This window comes from Ictidomys tridecemlineatus, chromosome 4 (assembly GCF_052094955.1).
Source record: "Ictidomys tridecemlineatus isolate mIctTri1 chromosome 4, mIctTri1.hap1, whole genome shotgun sequence".
Taxonomy (NCBI): Eukaryota; Metazoa; Chordata; class Mammalia; order Rodentia; family Sciuridae; genus Ictidomys; species Ictidomys tridecemlineatus.
The window spans coordinates 80,763,653-80,786,692 of record NC_135480.1 but is presented as its reverse complement, the minus strand read 5'-3'; the positions used below and the strand labels follow the sequence as shown (position 1 = coordinate 80,786,692).

The 23,040-nt window shown below is 36.8% G+C and overlaps 1 protein-coding gene across 1 annotated transcript in view; it reads right to left on the bottom strand.

Annotated features, from left to right (window-relative positions):
* Positions 1-1,563: 1,563 nt before the first annotated feature.
* Piwil4 (piwi like RNA-mediated gene silencing 4) overlaps positions 1,564-23,040 on the bottom strand; it is a 46,118-nt gene continuing 24,641 nt past the window's right edge. The window contains exons 11-20 of the mRNA XM_005337184.4: positions 21,475-21,586; positions 18,996-19,180; positions 16,858-16,930; positions 15,289-15,489; positions 14,076-14,179; positions 6,210-6,277; positions 4,789-4,942; positions 3,043-3,168; positions 2,785-2,932; positions 1,564-2,111 (exon numbers count right to left, since the gene is read on the bottom strand). Coding sequence (XP_005337241.3) covers positions 1,995-2,111; positions 2,785-2,932; positions 3,043-3,168; positions 4,789-4,942; positions 6,210-6,277; positions 14,076-14,179; positions 15,289-15,489; positions 16,858-16,930; positions 18,996-19,180; positions 21,475-21,586 — 1,288 coding nt within the window. The 3' untranslated portion in view covers positions 1,564-1,994. The remainder of the gene's footprint in view (positions 2,112-2,784; positions 2,933-3,042; positions 3,169-4,788; positions 4,943-6,209; positions 6,278-14,075; positions 14,180-15,288; positions 15,490-16,857; positions 16,931-18,995; positions 19,181-21,474; positions 21,587-23,040) is intronic.

Sequence of the window (23,040 nt, the reverse complement as noted above, 5' to 3'; positions counted from 1 at the left end):
CAGTCCTAGAGTGCCCCCTAGTGGGACAACTTGGTAAGGAATCATTATCTTGGGTAGTACTTGATAGGTAGAGAGAAGGGAGCTCGGCAGACCTTTGCATTGCCCAGTCAATATGCTTCATGTAAGTTTATACAAGCCAGCTGCTTGGCAGTGGGGCCCCACATCAGCCCTATACTTTGAAGGAAGAAAACAACATGAGCAAAAAAGCAAAAACCACCACCAGGGATGGGTGCAGTGACTTGCCTCCACAAACTGGCTATAAATGCCAGTTTCAGCATCTAAGGCACTGCCTTATAAAAGAATCCTGGGAGAAACATCTAAAATCTTATAGTACCTTTTATTAAGGCAGTAGAGTATTGTGGTTGATCTCACAGGTTTTCACTGCCAAACGAATATGACAACAAATTCTGGATCCACAATTTATTAATCTCATAAGCTTTGGTGAGTTTTTGGTGGTATCTTTAATCCTTATTTTTATCATCAGTGAAATGGTCATTCTAGCCTATTTCTTATAGTTTAAGTAATATTAAATGTGTATGTAAAGTGGTTGGCACTGTGCCTGGAACCTATCAAGCTCCCCCAGCCTCATGCCACTCCAAAGGTTGTCATTACTATTACTGGAGTGGACCCATACTGGGTGCATTTCTACCAGGTCTGGACAAAACTCTTAAAACAGGGAAGAATGTTTGCAGTGCAATGATATGACCTCTGTGCTTGTGCCGCTCCAGGCATCAGCTTCTCCAGGGATCAGCTCCTCCTTGTCCCTCAACCCAACCTGTCATCTCCCTCCTGCCCCTCCCTGCAGCTTTCCACAGAACCTTTCCTTGATAAGCAGAATCTGCAACTCTCATCTTTCCTTTATCAAAATATCTTTTGCATGTAGCCACCTTCTCATTTCAACCTGGAAAGGGTGAGAAGGTGAGGAGAGACAAGAAAAGGAGGCTGAGAATGAGAGGAATCAGGAAGGGTATTACACCAGGGGGCTGGGGAAGAGTGTTTCAGATGGAGAAATGATCTTTGGGGCCCAATGCCACAATAGGTATGACAAGGACTGAGAGTGACCATCTTATTTAGCAAAGCAAAAGCCATTAGTAATCTTAACCAAAGCAATTTTTATATAGCAGTGAAATTCTAAAGAGTGACATTCTAATTGGAGTAAGGAATTGGATACATGAAGCACAAACTATTCTCTTATTCTTTTAAGATGGTTTTCTGTAAACATGGACAAAAATGGAGTGATAGCTGGAGAGAGAAATGGTTTCCTTTTTGAGATGGGAGAAATAAATCCATAATGCCAATGGAGAAGTGTTAGTGGGGGGAAAACTGATGATGCAGAAAGGAGAGGGAAGGTCGCCTGCTTTCTCTGATTAGAAGCAAGGTCATCAGTGAGAGTGGCTGCTAGTAAGTGAAATACTGTCCTGTCATAAGAGCAAGTGGTAAGTTCAATTTCATAACTACAACTCAAAGCTGATGGAGCTGTGGTCTAGTGGGTAAGAACCTTTGCTAAAAATACTAAATAAAGAGGTTCACATGTAATGCCAACTTAAAGATTCAAATAACAAATGCATGTGTGATGCTCTGAACTTTATTTTCTCATAATTATTTAAAAAACACTCTACAAAACACTCCACAACATTATTTAAGGAAACCTCTATGAACTTTGAAAGGGGATTAGACACTATTTATCTATCATCAAAATATCATGCACACACATTTTCTGAAAAGATCTTTAACTTTGTAGGATTCTATTAGGAGACGGTGTACTTTAGTTCCATGGACCACGATGAGAACTTTCTCTAGCATATAACTTTTTAAACATTAAATAACACACATTTCTTTTTGACTGTTTTAGATTAAGATATTTTATGGGTTCTCCCAGAAGTAACTAAGCTTGATTCCTTTCCTCAGTGACAGTCTCCAGCTTTGGCAGATCTGGACAAAGTATACCAACAACTTCTTGGGTTCGTCGGGTAGTGACACCAAGGTTAGTGTCATCACAGGTAGAAGAGAGAATTGGCTAATTCCAAGTTTGGTTCCTTATGGATGCTTTGTGCCACCAGAAAGGTCAGCTTGTGTGCATACTGACATGGTGCTGGGATACTGATTAAGCCCTGAGGAGAAAAAGAAGTGATCATAATTAAGAGGATGATTTGCTCTTCATCATGATTTTTTCTTCTGAGTTTTTCCAACTATTGGTTATACAGACAAAAGAATGTGTCTCTAGATAAACAATTTTAACTGACAATAGGCAGCCTCACTCACTCAAAACTGAAGCTTCCTGGCAAGGTAGGGTGAAGGCTTCACGGTGCTGGGTACTGGGAGACACTGCACTCAGGCCTGATCTGAGTTTCCTTTGACCTCTTAACTCAAGGGGCTTAGAGCAAACCTTGGCTTTGGACTTTGAGAGCAGTTCTTGGACTAATGCTCAGTACACAGGATAGACATGCCTGTTAGCACTTGCCCACCAGGGACATATGTGCTGGTTTCAACCTCCTCATCTATAACACTGAATTAAGAAAACCTTGATTTCTTCCTAAGCCTGCCTAAGATGATGTATATAATAAAGTCCTCTAATTTATTGTGTCTATTAATAGTTATTACTATTTTGCTTCTATGACACACTGGGTTCCTCCCACTGTGGACTTAAAGAGTCACATATTCATCTCATCTTGTGAAAAGTCATATTTTTTTTTTTTTGCCTAGGAATATAGAGGAGAACTGGGTACAATTCCCATGTGGACATCTTGAGTACCATATTTACATCAGTAAGCAGCTTCCACTCACCTGCCAATTGTAGTACATATGGCACAGTTTGAATGTTAGTCTCTGCATGTGGTCAGGCTTCAAGCAATTGTCATCATAGATGACATTGTAGTAGGTGGGACTGACAGTTCCCCGACAGGCAGTCTGACTGATCAAATAAAAGTCATACCTGGAGAGGAATGTGGAAATGGGTATGGGAAAGAAGTCACTTGGGTTAAGGCCAAACCTAAACAAGATGCAGCAAATGCTGGTTGAAAACTGATCTCCAGTAGCACTCACCACTTTGGACGTGTTGCTTCTGCATCCACAATAGTGCCCAAGGGGGGGTTCTGGACAGTATGGTTCATTTCTGTGAAGAATCGTGGCATGCATTTCTTTCTCACCACAATCACTGACAGTCTGCAGCTTGGAACCACAGAGGAAAAAAATAAGAAGAAGTCAACTAAAACCAATCCATTCAGCTTTGCAGTTTGGGTTTTTGTTGTAGTTTTATCTTTTAAATTGAAATAAAGAATTTCACTAGAAAAAACACTGCAAAACAGAGAAAGTAAAATCACCCATAATCCGTTCCTTAGAGAGACATACAATCTTTAAGCTAGGGATTGTCCTTCTATGTTGCAAAAGTGCACCATGCCAAGTCATCTGCCTCATTTATATCACTTAAGACAATGGGAGGAATGATTCACAGAACACCGAACTTGAACTGCATTTTGAGAGAAGATGTTCCAGTATTATCCAAGGAGACAAGTTTTTCTTTTTTCCATTAGCAAGCACCACTCTATTTTCACCTTCACTCTTTCTCTCAAATTTATCTGAGTAGCAAAAGAAAAATCACTTAGTTTTCTTCTCAAATCATCTGTTCTGAATTCTGTAACACTCACTAGGTAGATGGATGGACAGATCAAATTTATATTCTGGAAATGCTGAATGGCCAAATGTTAATGTCAAAGCCAAAACCAAATATCCACCATTATGGAAGAAACTCTGAGATGCAAAGATCATTTTTATTTTAAGCATTTTAATTATTTAAAAAATTATGATGAATGTTTTCAGTAATGGACTTTGAAAAAGTTGATACTATAGAGAAAGAAAAGTAACCCCTCATCAATTGCTAAATTTACCCCTGTCTCTCTCGATTACATATTTTCTTTAATTTCTAATCATCTGCCTGAGATACATTCACCTGTGGTCAGTGGGAAGAGAGATTTTGACTCTAAGAGTTTGGCTGCAAGTGACATTGCCACCAACCTATGAGGCTCTCCATTTTCTCTAAATACTAACTCGCTGAGATCAAGACTCAGCTCCTTTGTGATTTGAGGCCAAGAAGCTCTGGTTGATGGGAATGATGGTGAAATTATATGGGAGAGTTCTATGTGCTTCACTGAAATAAGATGCTTTCCAAATATTCTAAGATGCCAACTTGAGATTACTGTCCTCCCTCATTTTCCATTTCTAATATTTTTATTGAGTTGCCACTTCACATAATCACTGAAGAAAATTTCGTACCGAAATACCAAATCTAAAAAAGCAACAAGCAGCAAGATGCTTCATGTCCAAGATGGTCTGATTTCCATATGTGGTTCAGTTTTCATGATACTCACATCCCTCTCACTACCTCAACTGCACATTAGTGCCTGTAATTCAGACTCATCAGCTCTGTGTGTTGATCTGGGCCTCAAATTTAAAACCAGGAGTTATTTTTTTCCATGATATATTAATATGTATAATATCTTCACTGGCCATCAGTCCTGTGGGCTTCCTGCTGAGTTCGTGCCAGCTACTCTAAAGAATACCTGCCTTCCTCCAAGTGACCCACCTGGGACCCCAAAGCTTACACCACCTGACTATGTATGTTAGACCACCATGACTCCCCTCCAATCAAGGGAAGATTCATCAGCCAAACTGACATGATGCATAAATGCAGAAAAAAAAAGTTAAAGTTATGTTTGCATACCTCATGTCAAATAGCTGCAGCTGAATGTGCTATTATTGGGAGTGTTAGAGAAAAGAACGACCATATAATACCTGATATTTGAGCTGGATTCTGTTACACTGCTTAGCAACTGCGGGACTTCATATTCAACAATGGTTTTCAGCTGACCGTCCCCTACACCATCACGATACACAATTATGCGGGCGGGCAAGCTGTGGTTGTGCTTGTACCACTTGTTGAGTGCTCCTGCAGAATTTGGTGTTAGTAAGAAAAGAATGACATGTCCAGTGTCAACACATATATTTACATGTAATTTACTGTTTAAATAACTTGGCTATTTCAGACCATTGTAAAATAGGGTCATACCTAATTTGGGTTGCATTTGCCATAATGTAAAAATGAATAACCTCAGAGGCCTTCCTTCATCTCTGCTCTCTGAAACATCTTAATAGTTTCTACGGCATAATACATTCTTAAATTTACCATATTTCTTTAACTAAATTTCAATATTTGTGCAACAAATCAACATTTGATTCATGATACACACAGATATTACTAAAACCAAATTAATGCTAATTAGTTTCTTCAAGTCTTTAAATCCTCTCAATAGAAACAGGCTAGATGAGTTTATATCATTTTCTTCCCTAATGAGAATAAACATGAAAACATAAGGACTTGGCTCTTCTGCTAAAAACACTTCTTCAACTGCCTCAACCAATTCAATTCCAACTCTAACTGATGATAGGATTTCTGAAAACATTCCCACCCACTCTAACTAGAATTTGCCTTAGAATAGAAATCACAGTAACTCACATGCAAAAGAAACATCTAATGACATCTGCTAAAAGAAATTTTCCAGTGTAGAGAAAGTAATAGGATGCAGTAATTCTTTTCATGTATATATTGCACAATTTGTTTTTAGAAGAGTTTATTGTCCAGAAAATTCATTTTATATATTTTTAGGAAAAAAAATTACAACCTCCCCAAAATTTACCAATTGGAAACTGCAGTCTGGAACAAAGATTTGTACATGTCACATTGTTGTGGAACAGCAGAGCCAGACCTGGGCCATGGCCAGTGAGGAAACAAAACCCCAGATTTGTCTTTCCATTGCATTCCACTGTGAAGAGGGCACCTTTCCTCATCTGTCACCTCCCCCTTCTTCTCCGGCTATGCCACACTTTATCTGTTAGCATCTCTACCCCAGGCCCAAAGTCTCTACAGGGTAGATTTCTTTTGGCCTTCACACTGCTTACCAGGACCACCAGTAGCCACAAACTTTCCTCCCTCTCAGCTTTTGTTTATCACACACATACAAATATAAATGCTGCACAGTCTGTTCGCCTGTATGAGTCAGCATACAGCTTTGAGAAAGTTCTGACTCCACGAAATCTGACAGGCTTAGCGAGTTTGCTTCTACCTATCTGCTCTGATGAAAATATGTGGATGGAATCTACTTTGGGTCTGAGCAAGCAGTCCTTGAAGCCCACCCACATTGTAACCTTTTTAGTACCAGTCATGAAGACTTTTAAGCAATCTGCAATATCAGTTGTTTTCTGAAGGATGCAGCGTGAAAACCACCTACAGTGAGCGAAAGAAAAAAAGTAAAGCTTAATTTCAAAATTTTGCTCTAAACATGCCTTAATTTTAAACAAACAAATAGACACTTTGAGTAAAAATCAATGACCTTAATTTTATATATGCTATGTGGTCATGATTATATTAAAAAGAACCTCTCCCCAGAATATGTTTTTTATTAAGCAAAATTAAAGCACAGTGTTAGCATTGAGATTCTAATCCTTGTATATTCACTAGCTTTGTGAACCTAAACCTTAGTTTCCTTATCTGTGACAAGGAGATTTACAAGGCAGTAAGGTAGTTACTACTTTATAGGTTTGTAGTAAAATTTCCAGTAGACAATATAGCATAGTACACCTGTGCCCCCAGCCTTGCAGGGTGCTGCAAAAAGTCCCTCTTCTTTCTTGCTTCACCCAGAACACTGAATTGAGAGACTGAGAGTGTCTGGGATCAGGTAAAGGAGACTTCAGACCATACTAATTGCTCCATTAGCTGCATCAGGAAGCCCACCCATGAGATGTTTGGGATACCTTGCTATACCCCACCTTCAACTGGCCTAGAAGCACCCAAAATACTCCATACACACCTTGCCACTTCTACTCCAAGTCTGGCCCCTTGAGCACATCCTACAAGATAGTATGAATAAGTGCCTAAGTCTACAGGATTTGGAGAAAATACAATAAAGGCTGACATCTTCCCAGCTAGCTTAACTGTATAGGATTGGAAGAAGATACACACAAATATGAGAATTTCTGAGCACCAGCTATGGAAGACAATTGGGAAGCTCTCAGCACTTGGTATGGCTTTGTGGGATTGAGAGAAGGTATACAATCTTTAAGAACTTCCCTAAGAAGGAACAAGAAGTGTAGGACAGGCACACCAATAGAAAAGATGGAAGAGATCCTCACAATCACTAGTGAAGTCATTTCTCTCAAAGCATGTCAGTAAAGTCTAGGGTGGATGACCAATTCTTCAAATGTGAAGACAGCAATGTAAGACTTCAAGGAAGATGAAAAAAATCAAGGAAATATGACACACTGAAGGATTAAAATAACATTCCAATAACCAATTCCAAAGAAATGATCTAAAAACTGCCTGACAAGAAATGCAAAATAGTTGTTTTAAGGGAGCCCAGTGAGCTACAAGAGAACACAGGCCACTTGATATCAGAAAAATAATACATAAACAAAATACTAACTTCAAAAAGAGAAAAATTGTCAAAAAGAACCAAACTGCTGGCCTAGAACTGATTAATTCAACAAATGAAATAAAGAATGCAATAGATAGCAGAATTGCTCCAGTAAAAGGGTGTTTTCTCAGAGGAAGAAAAGGAAATTTTAGATGAAAAAAGAAAATTCATAGGAGAAAAACTTTAAAACATAAAGAATGAAGAAAGCTTATGGAGTTTACAGAAAATCATCCAGAGAGCTAATATTCTCGATATGAGAGTTTCAAAAAGAGAAGAAAGAAGTGACAAAGTTTATTTAAGAAAATAATTGCTGAAAACTTCCCAGATCTGGGGAGAAAAAGGGACATCCTGCCACATAAAGGTCAAAAGTCCTCAGATCAGCTTAATCCAAAAAAGACAACACCAAGACATGTTACAATCAAACTGTCAAAAATCAAAGCGAATTTGAAAATGAAAAAATGGGCTTATCACATACAAAGGAACCCCTATCAGCAAACTCAAGAGAAACTTTATAGGCCAGGAGAGAACGAGATGATATACTCAAAGTGCTAGGCAGGGGTGAACTAGAAATATTTGCCTAGCAAAGCTATCCTTCAAAAATAAAATCTTTTCCAAACAAACAAAAGCTAAGGGAGTTTATGACCACTGGATCTACCTAATAAGAAATACAAAAGTTCTAGCTTAAATGAAAGTTGTTAATTAAGTAACATAAAATGTAAGTATAAAACTCAATGATAATGGTAAATAGTATGTAACAGTAGTGAGTCTGTATTATGTATTTGGGGAGTTCAAAACCCAATTGAGTCGAATGTAAGAAAGATGATATGTCTTGAGCTCTGTAATGTTTTGAACAACCAATAAAAAAAAAAAAAATAATGGTAAATATATAGTCAAATTCAGAGTACTCTAATATGGACATATATAAATCACTTTTAACCCAAAAATAAGGTTAAAGGTTAAAAAATAGCTATAGCTACAATAATATTAATAAATACCCAACATAAAAAATGTAAATTGTGATATTAAAAACTAAAAATGTGTAGAGAGGAAGTAAAATGTTTTTGTATGTTATATATGGAAGTTGAGTTGCTATCAGCTTTAAAAACTATAAAATGTTTTGTCTAAGTCTCATAGTAACCACAAATCAAAACCCTTATTACTCACAGAAAAGAGAAAGAAAAAATGAATCAAAACATATTAAACCACAAAGGAAAACATAAAGAGAGGAATAAAAAAACAAAGAATCAACAAAATTGCAAAAACAAAACAAAATGGCAATAGTATATCAATAATTATTTAAAATGGAAATTGATTAAATTCTCCAACCAAAAGAGAATGGCTAAATGGATAAAAGAGCCAGGGTAGCTATACTTATATCAAACAAAATGGGCTTTTGTCAAAAAACTCACAAGACACAAAGAAAGTAATTATATAATGATAGTCCAATTTAACAAAAGCACAAACCAATATATATGTAAATATATATGCACCTAACACAAGAGCATCTAAATATATAAAGCAAATATTAACAGATCTGAAGGGATAAATAGACAGCAATATGAAAATAATAGAGGAATTCAATACCCACACTTTCATTAGATGGAAAAATCAATAAAAACAACATTGGAGCCAGTGTGGTGGCAAACGCCTGAAATCCCAGCAGCATAGAAGACTGAGGCAGGAGGATTACAAGTTCAAAGACAGCCTCAGCAATTTAGCAAGGCCCTAAGCAACTTGGCAAGAGCCTGTCTCAAAATAATAAAAAGGGCAGGGGATGTATGGCTCAGTGATTAAGCACCCTTGGGTTCAATCTCTAGTACCTAAATAAATAAATAAATAACATTGGACTACAATTACACTTTAGAACAAATGGATCTAACAGACATACCAAATATTCCATACAAGAGCATCAGGATAATATTCTTCTCAAGTACACATGAAACATTCTTCAAGACAAATCATAACAAGTTTTAACAAATTTATGAGGGCTGAAATCATATCAAGCATCTTTTCTTACCATAATAGTATGAAACTAGACGTCCATAAGAAAACTGACAGCACATTCCTGAACAACTAATATGTCAAAGAAATAAAAAAGGAAATCAAAGTATATCCTGAGACAAATGAAAGTGGAAATACTATACCAAAACTGACGTGATGCAGGAAAAGCAGTTTTAAGAGGAAACTGTATAGTGATAAGTGCCTGCCTTAGGAAAGAAGTCTGCAAACAATCCAACTGTACACCTCAAGGAAGTGGGAAAACAAAAAAACGAAGGCCAACAAAGTTAGTGAAAGGAAGGAAATGATGGCAGTAGAAATGGAGACTGGAAAAACGATAAAAATAATCAACAAAATGGTTGGCATTTTTAAAAGGTAGATTGATAAACCTTTAGATAGACTAAAGAGAAACACTCAGGTAAATGAAATCAGAGGCATTACAACTGACATCAAATAAACTCAAAGGATCATACACATTACTGTGAATAATTATTGGATAATTTATAAGAAATGAATAAATTCCTGGACACATTCAACCTACCAAGATTGAATCATGAAGAAATAGAAAATGTGAACATACCAATAAGAGAAAGAAAACTGAATCCAAAATAATAATGAAAAATCTCTCAGCAAAGAAGAGCCACAAACCTGATGGCTTTATTGGTGAATCTACAAAACACTTAAGGAATAATTTTTCTCAAACTCTTCCAAAAATATGAACAAAAGAGAACATTTCTAAACCTATGAGGCCAACATTACCTGATATCAAAATCAGACAACAATGTTTTAAAGCATATATCAATATTCCTGAAGATATAGATACAAAAATCCTCAAGAAATTGTCAAACCAAATATGATAGCACATTAAAAGGATCAGATACCTGGGATACAAGGATGGTTCAACATAAACAAATCAATAAACATGGTATACCACACTAACAGAATAAAGGAAAGAAGTGATCATCACAATATATGCAAAAAATGAAAAGATTTAACAGTCTTTCAGTGATAAAGACTCTCAACAAATTAAATATAGATACCTAAATATATGAAAACCATTTTTTTCTTCATTCAAACATGTCTTTAATTATCCCTCCATTGTCTTTCCATTTTATCAGTGGTAACTCTGAGCCTGATAAAGTCAGGGTGACCAAATTAAATCCATGAAGATCAAGACTCTCTAAGGAAATATGAGCTTGGATTGCAAAAAAAAAATATGAAAACCACTTTTAATGGTGAAAATAAAAAGCCTTTCCTCTGAGGTCAGGAACAAGACAAAGATGCCCACTCTCACCACTTCTATTCAGCAGAATAATGCAAATCCTAGCCAGGGTGGTTATACAGAAGAAAATTTAAAAAGTCATTCAAACTAGAAAGAAAATAGCAAAACTTCCCCTATTTGCAGATAACAGGACCTGATCTACAGAAATACCCAAGAACTCTACCAAAAATCTAACAGATTAACTAGTAAACAAATTCAGTAAAATTTCAGGATACAAAATTATCATACAAAAAACAGTTGTGTTTCCATGCACTGCAATGAACTTTCTAAAAAAAAAAAGTAAGGAAAAATCTATTTATAACAACATCGAAAATATGAAACTCTTAGAAATAAATTTAACCAAGGAAATGAAAAATCTGTATACTGGAAAATATAAGTCGAAGAGGTAAGAAATTGAGGATGACACAAATAAATGGAAAGATATCCCATACTTATAGACTGAAAAATTATTGTCAAGATGTTCATACTATTCAAGTGATCCACAGACTCTGTATAATTCCTATCAAAATTCCAAAAGCATTTTTTTTCTTTCTTTCTTCACATTTGAAAAGCTGTTTATTATGAACAATTTCAAACATACCAAAAATCCACTGGCATTTTTCACAGAAATAGAAAAGCAATCTCAAAATTTGTGTAAAGCTACAAAAGAAATCCAAATAGCCAAAGCAATTTTGAGCAAAAGATCAAAGGTAGAAGCATCATACTTATTGATTTCAAAAAAAAAAAAAAATACATTGTAAGGCCATAGTATCAAAACAGAATGCACTGGCATAAAAACAGACATACAGAATAGAAAGCTCATAAGTAAACTCATGCATATGTGGTGAACTAATCTTTGACAAAAGTACCAAGAAAACACAATGGGGAAAAGAAAGTATCTTTAATAAATTATATAGGGAATACTGAATATCCATGTGCAAATAAACAAAAGAAAAGGAAGAAAGAGGAGGAGAAGCAAATAAAATAAATAAATAAAATTGATCCATCTTACATCATAAGGGGTAAATCTATGACTCTGGTCTCAGCAATGATTTTTTTGGACATGATACCAAAAGCATAGATAACAGTAAACAAGTGGGAATACATCAAACTAAAAAGTTTCTGCACAGCAAAGGAAACAATCAACAAAATGAAAAGGCAATTTACAAAATGGGAAAAAATATATGCATACCACATATCTGATAAGAACTTAATATACAAAACATATAAGGAACCCATCCAACTCAATAATAAAAAAAAGAAAATATACCACAAATTTTTAAATGGGCCAAGGACCTGAATAAACATGTTTCCAAAGACACAGAAATGGCCAAATAGTCATGTGACATCATGAATCATCAGGGAAATGCAAATCAAAACCACAGTGAGATAGCATCTCACACCAGTTAGGATGACTATTATCAGAAATTCAAAAGAGAGGAAATGTTGGGAAGAATGTAGACAAAAGGGGACTCTTATACATTGTTGTGGGAATGAAAATTGATACAACCTTTATAGAAATCAGCTTGGAAGCTTTTCCAAAAATTAAAATAAAACTACCATACAATCCAGCAATCACACTTCTGGACATCTAGCCAAATAAAATGAATCTGTATTTCAAAGCAATAGCTACACTCTATGTTCATTAAGATGTGTAATCAACTTGAGTGTCTGTTGAGGAGCAAATAAAGAAACTGTAATATGAACATTCAAAAGAATATTATTCAGTCTTCAAACAAGAAAGAAATCGTGCCACTTACAACAACACAGATATACCTAGAAGTCATTGTGCTAAGTAAAAATAAGCCAGACACAGAAAGATAAATACTGCATGATCTCATTTATATGTGGAATCTAAAAAAGTCAATTTACAGACACAGAGAGTAGAGGGCATTTCTTGGTGCTGGGGATAGAGAAAATGAGGAGACACTTGTCAAAAATACAAGCCTCCCATCTGTGAGATGAGTAAATTCTGTACACCTAAGGCATGTTGACTATATTTAACAACAAGGTATTTTATACTTAGAACAGAATAGAAAGCCCATAATAGAAAGACCAATGAAACAGAATAGAAACTCCATAAGTAAACTCATGCACATAAGGTCAACTAATTTTTTAACAAAAGCATCAGGAACACAAAATGGGGAAAGAAATTATCTTCAATAAGTGATTTGAGGAAAACTGGATATCCACACACAAATAAACAGAAACAAATTTGCTAAGAGTAGATCTTAAGTATTCTCACCACTCCCACTCACACACGTGAGGTGATGGATTTGTTGATTTGATTCATTTATCAACAAATCATGATGTACACCTTAAATATATACAATTTTTGCTTGTCAATGATACCTCAATAGAGCTAAGGGAAAACTGAAAGGAAATTTTCTCACAAATGGTAACTACTTAAGGAAAAACACTAAGGTGGCTCCCTACTTCATTCCTCACAAATATAAATCCTAAATGTATAAAGAAAAAAAATACAAGTCCTTTATTAACTTGATGGATGAAGTGACATGTATGTCAGGGATCTTATGTGACACAGAAGCACGGTGTTACATTTCCTCTTTCCCACAGTCCCAAATAGATACCTGACCACAAATTTAATGGAGCCAATCAAACCTATTAAGCTGGGAAGAAAACAGCTATCAGCAGCTACTAACTCAAAATATATATTGTTTAGTTACAAATGTTGAATGTCCAGAAACTATGATTTAATGAGAACTTTAGCCACTGCTTAAGTCGTAATCCCTAATCTTGCCTCTAATTTTAACACCATAGCCCCATCAAGTGTCTTCAAGTGTTAACGATATCAAGCATGCATTGAGCATTTACTTTGGGTGGTAGTGTTCTGAGCACTTTGTCTTACATAATTCCCACAAATGTCTTACAAAATTGGCACTATTATTACCCCTATTTTACAGATAATAGGAAAGAACAGCAAAGTTAAACTATGCCTCAGTGACAATGTGTGGCAGAACAGGATATAACTTTAGGCAATCTGATTTCAAAGCTCAAATACTTGCCATAATATCTGGTGAGTACCTATTACACTGCCTGGTATAGTGCAGATGCTTAGAAAATAAAACATGCACAAGAATAGCAACACATCTATAATTTTGAGAAAATGACCAGAATACAAACATCAGTTTGTCCTAATAAATGTGTAAATATATTTAAATGAGGTTACATATTACTCCAATATTTTCAACCACATTTTTATATATAATTTTATATATAATTTGTGACCATAAGTTTTTGTATATAAAATATGGAAGTGGGCTGATATGTTCTATAGTTAAACTACATTAACAATGTAACTGAAGAATATGTCAGCGTAGTTTTAAAAGTACCTGGTGATTCTAGGATTAAGGCTGGCCACAAATCCAACCACAGCCACTTCCCTGTTGAATGTGTCTTTGCAGATATCAATACCAACCACCATCAGGGACTTTAACTACAAAATTAAATTTGTTAAGATTTAATAGGGTAAGTATTTCCCCCCAACAATGATTAATATGACATGAAAAAAGGACTAGTTACTAAATTATTTAATTAAACTTTGTGTCAGAGAGATCAAGATGCAGATGAGGCATATTTTTAAACTGCAAACCAGAGTTAAAGATAAAGAAGGAAGAACATGATACATATTGTGTTTAAGAGAGTTGCTGTAGTCCAAAACAGCCATCATCCTCTATGGCGGTGAGCAAGAGGCACCAATGGCTAAAGAGATTTCAAGAACGTGGTCAATCCATTCTGTTCTAAAGGAATCTGGAGAGGAATTCCATTCCTGTTCTGCAGATTGCTAAGGAATCCTCACTTGACTAGGCACCTGGGTATGGAAGTGGGCGCCAATGGGAAGCATTCCCCTCACTTCCTCCTGTGGTGTTTACAGTTCAGGAAACAGAAAAGGAATTTCTCAGTTCCCATCACACTTAGGAGCTTCAGAACTTGGACTATGCCATTGCATCAAACTCTGGGAAAGCCCCCACCCAGGGTGCCAGGCTACTCTGAGAGACAGCACTCTGGTGAAATCAGGTAAAGATGGAGGCCAGGGAATAGATTTTAAAATAGCAGCTGGAAGGATCCAAATCAAGCCCTGCCCCAAGTCTATGACAAACTAAATTCTCACTCATGGAATGAACATTGTAAGTTAGAAGTTTAAACTGATGTTCCTTGAGAAGAGCCCCATGCCTCACCTTCTCAGGGAATCTCTGCTCAGGGAATAACAGAACCCAGGGTACAGCTCAAGGAACAAACCAAATATGCTCCGCCGTCTATAACCATAGGTTTTGCATGTACACTATATTAGCTATCAGAAGTAATCTAGAGAGGATTTAAAGCATATGGAAGGAAGTGTGTGAAAGTTATATGTAAATACCACCATCTTATATCCAATACTTGAGCATTTTCAGATTTGGGCATGTTCAGGGGGTCCTGGATCCAACTCCCCAAGGATGTCCAGGGACAACTGTAATTCTGGGATTATGTGATAATATTTCCTACTTTAATTTAAGGATTAATTGATTAATTGATCATTAAAAGGAAAACTGTGACAGTCCTCACAGGTATCTCTACAGCCCACAGCTCGCCTCCGAGTTTACAGGTCATCTGCATGGCAATCTTGGTGGCAACACTCATCATCATTCCCTGTTTATTCAAAGTCCGAGTAAGCACACACTGGCTCGGGACAGGGCAGTCCAAGCTCAAATATTTTTTAATAGAATCATAATAATTCTTCTGATTAGAAGGCAGAATACACATCACCTAAAAGAGAAAAAAACATAGCAGAAGATAAAATCAATTTCATTATGTTTGGGAAAAGTTTTTTAAGAAATGACTACATGGATTGTCTTAATACCCTCTGCCCCCAAGTTCCTCAGAAATAAGCCTATCATAGCTACAGTTCCCTTAAATGACCTTTAAGCCACTGGCAAATGCATCAATACCACTTGAAAAGCCTTTTCACCAGCTATTGGCTCTGCAGAGTTGCACTCCAATTTAGCCCGTTTCCCTTGGTTTCCCTTCCTCTTCATTTTCTCTCCTGATCTGATTCTGTTAATGCCCTAAAATCCCCTTCTCAATAGTTCTTCCTCCTACAATTGTGTTGACTCATGGTGGTATAGGAGACTGACCTTGTTCATAGGAAATGCACTAAATGCAATAAAGAATTCAAGAGTAAAGAGCACTGTACCCTCCAATGTTTCAAGAAAAAGAGACCAGAAATGATAAAGCAAATATGGCAAAATCTCAATAATTAGGGATTTAGAAAGGTGCGTGAAAGGCTTCTTTTAAATACATGTTGCAACTTTTCTATAAATTTTATTTTATTTAAATAGGGTAAGAAATCTCTTTACTTAATATAATATCCTTTGGATTTTCTTTTGCGATTACAGGAGAAGCAGAGATGGCTGCACTAGTTTGCATGAGGTATGAAGAGGAGTAGTGAGGGCTGGGCTGAGCAAGCTAGCAAGGTGAGAAGAGGAAACAGGGTGAATAGGAAAAGCACTGCAATATGGAGCAGGCAGAAGCATAACAGAAGAGTAGAAATTTTCAGGAAATAGGAAAGGCTGAGAAATTTTGCCAGTTTTAACTTGTCTGGAATGCTGGAGCATGATCTAATCATGTCTTGGTTTCCAATAGCCTACAAAGTCAGCTCTACATGCAGGCACACACTCCAGCACAACTTAGGGAAATGAGGCAATAGCAGATGTTCCACTGTGTGGTGTGGTGCAGGAAGAAATGGCACTTATGAAAGATGAAACACCCAGTAGGTGGCAAGGACTCAAAGGAAGCCCGAACTTGGGACCATGAGCAAGGAAGGAAGACCCAAACCTCAAAGAATCCCCTGAAATACTGGAGAAATGCGGGGCAACCCAGAAGCTAAGGGTGGTGGGGCACCCAACAGAGGCTGAAATAGGGGTAAAAACATGTATTTTTAAATTGTTAAAAATAGGAATATTAACTATTGAGTAAAATACTGAGATGAATTTTTTTTCTTTTTAGTGCTTTGGGGGAAATGCAGTGATTTGCAACACAATTTGGGACGGTATGTTCAGGTTCCTTCAACACCACAGATATAAAGAAAAAATAAAAAAAATATTTATCAAAAACCAAAATGTATCCTATACTTACCAACTGAACATCAGGGTCCACATGTTGCTGGATAGCTCTAAGGAACGCAGAAGGATTTTCTTGAACTTTTATGCTACACAAAAAGATGAACTATTTAATTCCCTTCTTGGAACATAAGCATTATGATGTTATTAATAGAATGAATTTGCTATTGAAACAAATGAAAATGTTTCAAAATAACAATGAAGTATCATCTTTATCCACAAATGAATTGTCATAACAAACTAGTAATGTTAGGGGAAATAAAAACTAAATAAAAATGACAACCTTGAGTCTAAGATTGTTTTTCTCACAAGATATGCCAAAAAATATTTAGTAATCACTTTTATTAGCACAAAAAACTAATTTGGTGGAAACAAAATTTTCTCAATTGTAAAGAATCCTTCAATTAATATTTCTGTTGTTCAAAATGGGGTTGAAAGTGAACTTTTAAAATCACAAGCACATAATATCAAGTGTCTGAGATAAGGTTCATGTGAGAATGTTAATATAAAATTTTCATGAATCATCAGGTCAATGAGACCTTAATTTTCAACTAATCTGCATAATGGGGAAGGGAGGTGAACTTCTCATTACCTGAAGCTTGTTTGGAGCCTGGAATATCTAGCCTTAATCAGTCCACCAGTCAGCAATTATTCATCAGTTAGGTAGCAGTATGTTAGGGGGCCAGAGGCTACAGAAATAACTCCCACACACAGGGTTCATTAAGTCCCGTTTCTTTATGAAGAATCAGTTTCTTTTATATGCATGATTGGACTCTCCCAAAGCTCAATAGTGCCCTTTTAAAATTTCTCCAGCAGGTGGCAGGACCACCAACCTGACTGCTGATTCTAAGATGGACAAGAATGGCCTCAAGCAGTATTTCAACAACTAGATGGTCCTGACTTTTTCAATTCAAACTCCTGCACTGCAACTCAGCCACTATTCCTGCCCATGCCTTCTAAAATCATTAGGCAAATATTTTAGGTGAGAGAAGCTATGCATAAAAATCTAAACACGTAAATGGATACCTCACTGGGGGGAAAAAGGGGAGATAAAACATGGGCTTTGAAACAAAAAAGGCCAGGGAAGAACATGACCTGGGCTTGTTCACTGAACTCATGTAAGAAAGAGCCTGTGATACAAGCCCAAGGTCTTCACACTGTGGCTTCTTTCATAATCTTCTCCTGCTCTATTAGCTCATTGGTTAAGGAAAACTAGAGCAGGGGAAACTCAAACCAGGCGATTTGTTAACAGATTTGATAAGAGGAGAATTCTAAACTACAGTGTAAAATGAGACTTTGGGCATAGCTATAGTTTTCAACAATACTTGTGCTGCTGATGTAATTAATTAGTAACTATGTGTTTAAAGACTAACTTCCCAACCTGCCAGTTAGGACACTGGTACCTCCACTACAACAAAGAAAAAGAAGTAACCATTGTTCTTTCTAAGCATATCGGGTTCAACAAAGCATATCGGGTTCAACAAAGTGTGGCCTAACAGACTTTATGGCTTTTTTTTAAAGCAAAACAATGTTAAACTTTGAGTATGACTGCATAGGTATTTACTCAATTAAAGCAATTTTCTTCATCTTTCTCATCCCCTGAAACAAGTTTAGTATTTAGCACACAGTAGATATAAAACAAATGTTCAAAAAAATGAATGAACTTAGTCTTAACAGAATATTATAAAAATGACTAATCTTGTTATAGCAACAGAATCAGAAATGCTTATTTTAGGTCTATTTCTGTATTAAAAGTTAAAGCATAAAATCTATCAAGTAAATCAGGAAATGCAACTTTATTTTTAAATATCCTATTTGTTCTTAAGTTTTAAATAACTGATATGAAAGAAAAAAATTGAGAAGAGAATATATGGACTTATTAAGGATTTATTCTATTACTGAAAAGATTTTGAGGTCATGAGACTTGCCTAAGAAGAAATGTGAAAACAAAATTTCACACAGATCAACCTAAAATACATTTTAGCTTAATAAAGATGTAATCATTACAAAAATCTATCCACTTATGACTATTTCGTTGCACTTTATGTCAGAGAACATTATTGAGATAAGCTTTTGTAGACGCGTCAGCCGTTACTTCCCACCTTCTAACCAAATCAAATTAATGCATCAAAGAAAAATTCAGTATATTCTCACATTTTGGGGTAGGCCACATTAAATCCCATGGGGCTTCCAACTCTTCTCAAGCAGTTCAGAAAGTTCTCAATCACATTTTCTGCTCTGTTACCACATAAAAGCAACCACTTATTCAAAGGCTGTGCACTTAAAATCTTGCAAGATCGTATATCCTTGGACCAATCAGCAGCAGACACGGGTTGACACTGAGGAAAATGATCATGAAAGGATTGTACAAATTTACTCAGAGACCAATTAAATACAGTGTAAACATGGCCAATATTTGCCACAATAGAACTATTGTCACAGAATAGAACTATTGTCACAGTCTCAACACACAGATGCTTCTTGGGAGTGGGGGCATCTGGGAATCATCCCAGGTCTGCCAGGCCCTGGATGCAGAACCTTGGGTAAGACCTCCTCATGGGTCTCTGCTATGTCTGATCCAAAGATCTCAAATGTTCCCTTCCATTTCTAAGAACCTATGACCTCTATTATGAGTGACGTAGACAAACAGGCTGTACAGTCTGGTTTCCCTTATGCATTCTGACATCTCAAATAGAAAATGATGATTATTGATACTCTTCTCAACATACTAAAATGGACAAGCCCTACAGGGATGTTAGCACTGTACCTTATGGCAGGAAAGCTACATTTAGGAACAAAGAAGATGCATTAATGTATGTAACATAATTCCCTTGTTCTACAGACTCAAAAGCTGGGGTGGAGAGAAATTGTAGAGCCAGCTGGCAGCAGTGACAGATTGAGAATGCTAGTGTCCTGATGTTCCAGCCAGGGCACTTTTTACCAAGTACTCATTTCCAGCCACCAGGCATCTTCATCATGCCTTGCCTTTAAGTGGCCAGGCTGGGACTCAGCACCAGGAAGTGACCTTGAGAACAAAAGGGAACAGGTCGCCTTCCACAGAGAGTTCCATCAGAACTAAGGTTCATTACTACATACAGTGGGAAGAGAGTCACATTCTTCTTGCCTACAACCCTGCTGTCGTCCCGTGAACACTGGAAGGAGACCCAGAACAATGTGCCTATGAATCTTTCTTTATGACTTTTAGAAAAGAGTTGGCCAATGGCTGGAGCTGTGGCTCAGCAGTAGAGCACTTGCCTGGCATACATGAGGCCCTGGGTTCAATCCCCAGCACTGCAAAATAATATTAATGATGATGATGATGATGATGATGATTGGCCAAAAAGTTGATGACACAGTCACTTCTAGCAAGCCCCTACCTCTAGGGTTCAGGTTCTTCCATTTTAATGCCCATTCTCCCTAGGTGACCTATTTCCACATCAAAAAATACAAAAATGAAAAAGAAGTAAAAGTTCTGTTAAATATGATTTTACTCACATATTTAAATGATAAAATGAATCATTTAAAGTATCTTGAGTCCTCCTTCACATATGGACCTGAAACTGCACTTCTCTTTACTGATCCCTGACCTAGTAGGGTAACGGTTTACTGTTTTATTTGCTTTGTTTTGAAAATGAGTTTTTTTTCTCTCAGTGTCTCCAATCAATTTTTGTTAACTTGGATAGATTATTCAACAGAAAGGAGAAAAATATTCCCATTTTCCCAATACCAGTTACATTAGTTCAGACATGTATTTTATTATACCAACTAAGGACAAGAAAGCCTTGTAAACTAAATGAAATACAACTGGCCTTAAAAATGGGCAAAACAGAGGGGAAAAGTAGGATAACGTGCAATTTTTGCATAAAATAGGTTTGTTACTCAATTAAAGCCCAGAAGGAGCAATGATTTGTCTCTTGAGGCTATGTTTGGGAATAGGCTCCGTGAGAATTTCTTCAGTTTTACGTCAACTGAACAGCTCTTTACTTTTTTGAAAGATTAACAGACACAATGAACACAACAACTAAGAAACTAACTTTGGTATAAGGAATTCAGTCTAGCAGAATTAATCTTTGCCAGTTAGCAAAATTTTCTTAAATAACTATGGCTTTCTTATTTTTAAGTCATGTAGTATAATAGCCAATAATAGGTGGATATGGTTCAATTACATAATACTGGTTTTTTGGGGGCGGGAGGTACTGGGGATTGTACTTAGGGGCACTCAACCACTCAGCCACATCCCCAACCCTATTTTTTATTTTATTAGCTGCAGGGTCTCACTAAGTTGCTTAATACCTCAATTTTGCTGAGTCTGGCTTTGAACTCATGATCCGCCTGCCTCGGCCTCCTGAGTTGCTGCGATGATAGGAGTGTACCACCACGCCTGTCTGAAACACTATACTAATTTCTAACAGACCTATATCGTCTCCACTGGGTGCCACTAAGTCCATGAAAGTAAATTTGTACTAAAATGGAAATTGGAGGGGACCTGAGCCTTAGGACAAAGGAAGGGCAGGGACATAGCCACTAAGAAACCCAACACATATCTGTAAGTGCCCAGTTACTCTGGCAAAGGATCAAACTTACAAATGTTCAAGTAAACAATTTCAAATGAAAATAAAACCACTGTACTTACTACATAGTCTTGCATTAATATTTTCTCTGAAGGCACAACCCGGCCAGTCAGAGACAACTGGCTTCCAAAATGCAGTCCCCAGGTCTCCAGCTCAAAACGAGCATTCTTGTCTCTGTTGAAAGAAGTGTTTTAAGTCAAAAGAGCAATGATTCTCTAAAGGTTCTTAATCATTAGAGATAAAACCATAACTCACTGAATTCATCGGGGGCTGATTTTCTGTCTTTAGGATTCCTGGCTTCTATTTCGGCTCATCTCCCGCTCCCCTCTAAAGAATGACAGGACAAGCATACCCATCTGAGAGATGCTGGGGTGGGAAAGGGCTTCCAGTGGGCCACACTGGTTAGAAAAATGAGCTCTCAAGCCAGGCCAGCCTGGGTTTAGGTTGAACCTTTTTTTCTTTTTCTAACTTTTTTTTTTAGTTGTAAGTGAACATGATATCTTTATCTCATTTACTTATTTTTATGTGGTGCTGAGAACTGAACCCAGTGCCTTATTTATGCTAGGCGAGTGCTCTACCACTGAGCCACAACCCCAGATCCTAGGTCTAATCTTTGTATGTGATCTCTAGCAAATTTTTAAATCTTTCAAAGTATTAGTTATTTTACTGGCAAAACATTGGGATAACAAATATAGCTACTACAGAGAGCTGATGTAAAGATTAAATATGACAATATATGGAAAATGACTGTCATGTGTTATATGCTCAGCAAATGTAGACGTTATTTCCAATAACAAATGTGTTAATAAGAAGTCATTTGGGGACCTCTGGACATGAAGAGGTCTTCTGGGAATATCTGATTCAGTAGCTTGGGAGAGGATGGAAGATGATAAAGGGGACATAAGGATTTAAGCTTCAGAAAACCTGTAGGATAGACAGGCAAACAGGTTAACTATGAGGAGAATATTAGTGTTACTAACAATGACAGTCTTTCATGCTTGACTAGACGTTGGCTTGTAACTTAATAAGCTTTAATCATAGGTTATGCTTTAATCTAATGACGCTGTGATATGGGGTAATTTCTACTGTGCTTTAAGCTCCTGACTTTGTCTTCAGTTTCTGACACAGTATCCAGCATACACTAAGCCAGGTACTCACGGGATATTATGAGATCTACACCTCTGTATCACTATTAAGCCTCCACCTCAATTTTTTTTTTTTTTTTGGTACGAGGGGCACTTAACCACTGAGCCACATCCACATCCTTTTTATTTTATTTTATTTTGAGACCAGATCTCCTTTTTATCTTGAGACAGCATCTCGCTAAATTGCTGTGGCTGTCTTTGATCTGGTGATCCTCCTGCCTCAGGCTTCAATCTCCCAAGCAACTGGGATTATAGGAATGTACTGCTGTGCTCCCGCTCTACCTCATTCTTTAGAGAGGTTGGAACCACTGTCATTCTGTGACAGCTCATTAGGTCCATCTATTAAGGTAATGTCTTATCTGGTCACATTGAATCCTTTGAATTAATTATTTTTGCTTCATATACTGTTTTCCCAAAATGGGAGGACAAGGCTATAACTGGGCAAGAAATGGGATAAGGTAAGTGGCATTACTCAAAGGTGGC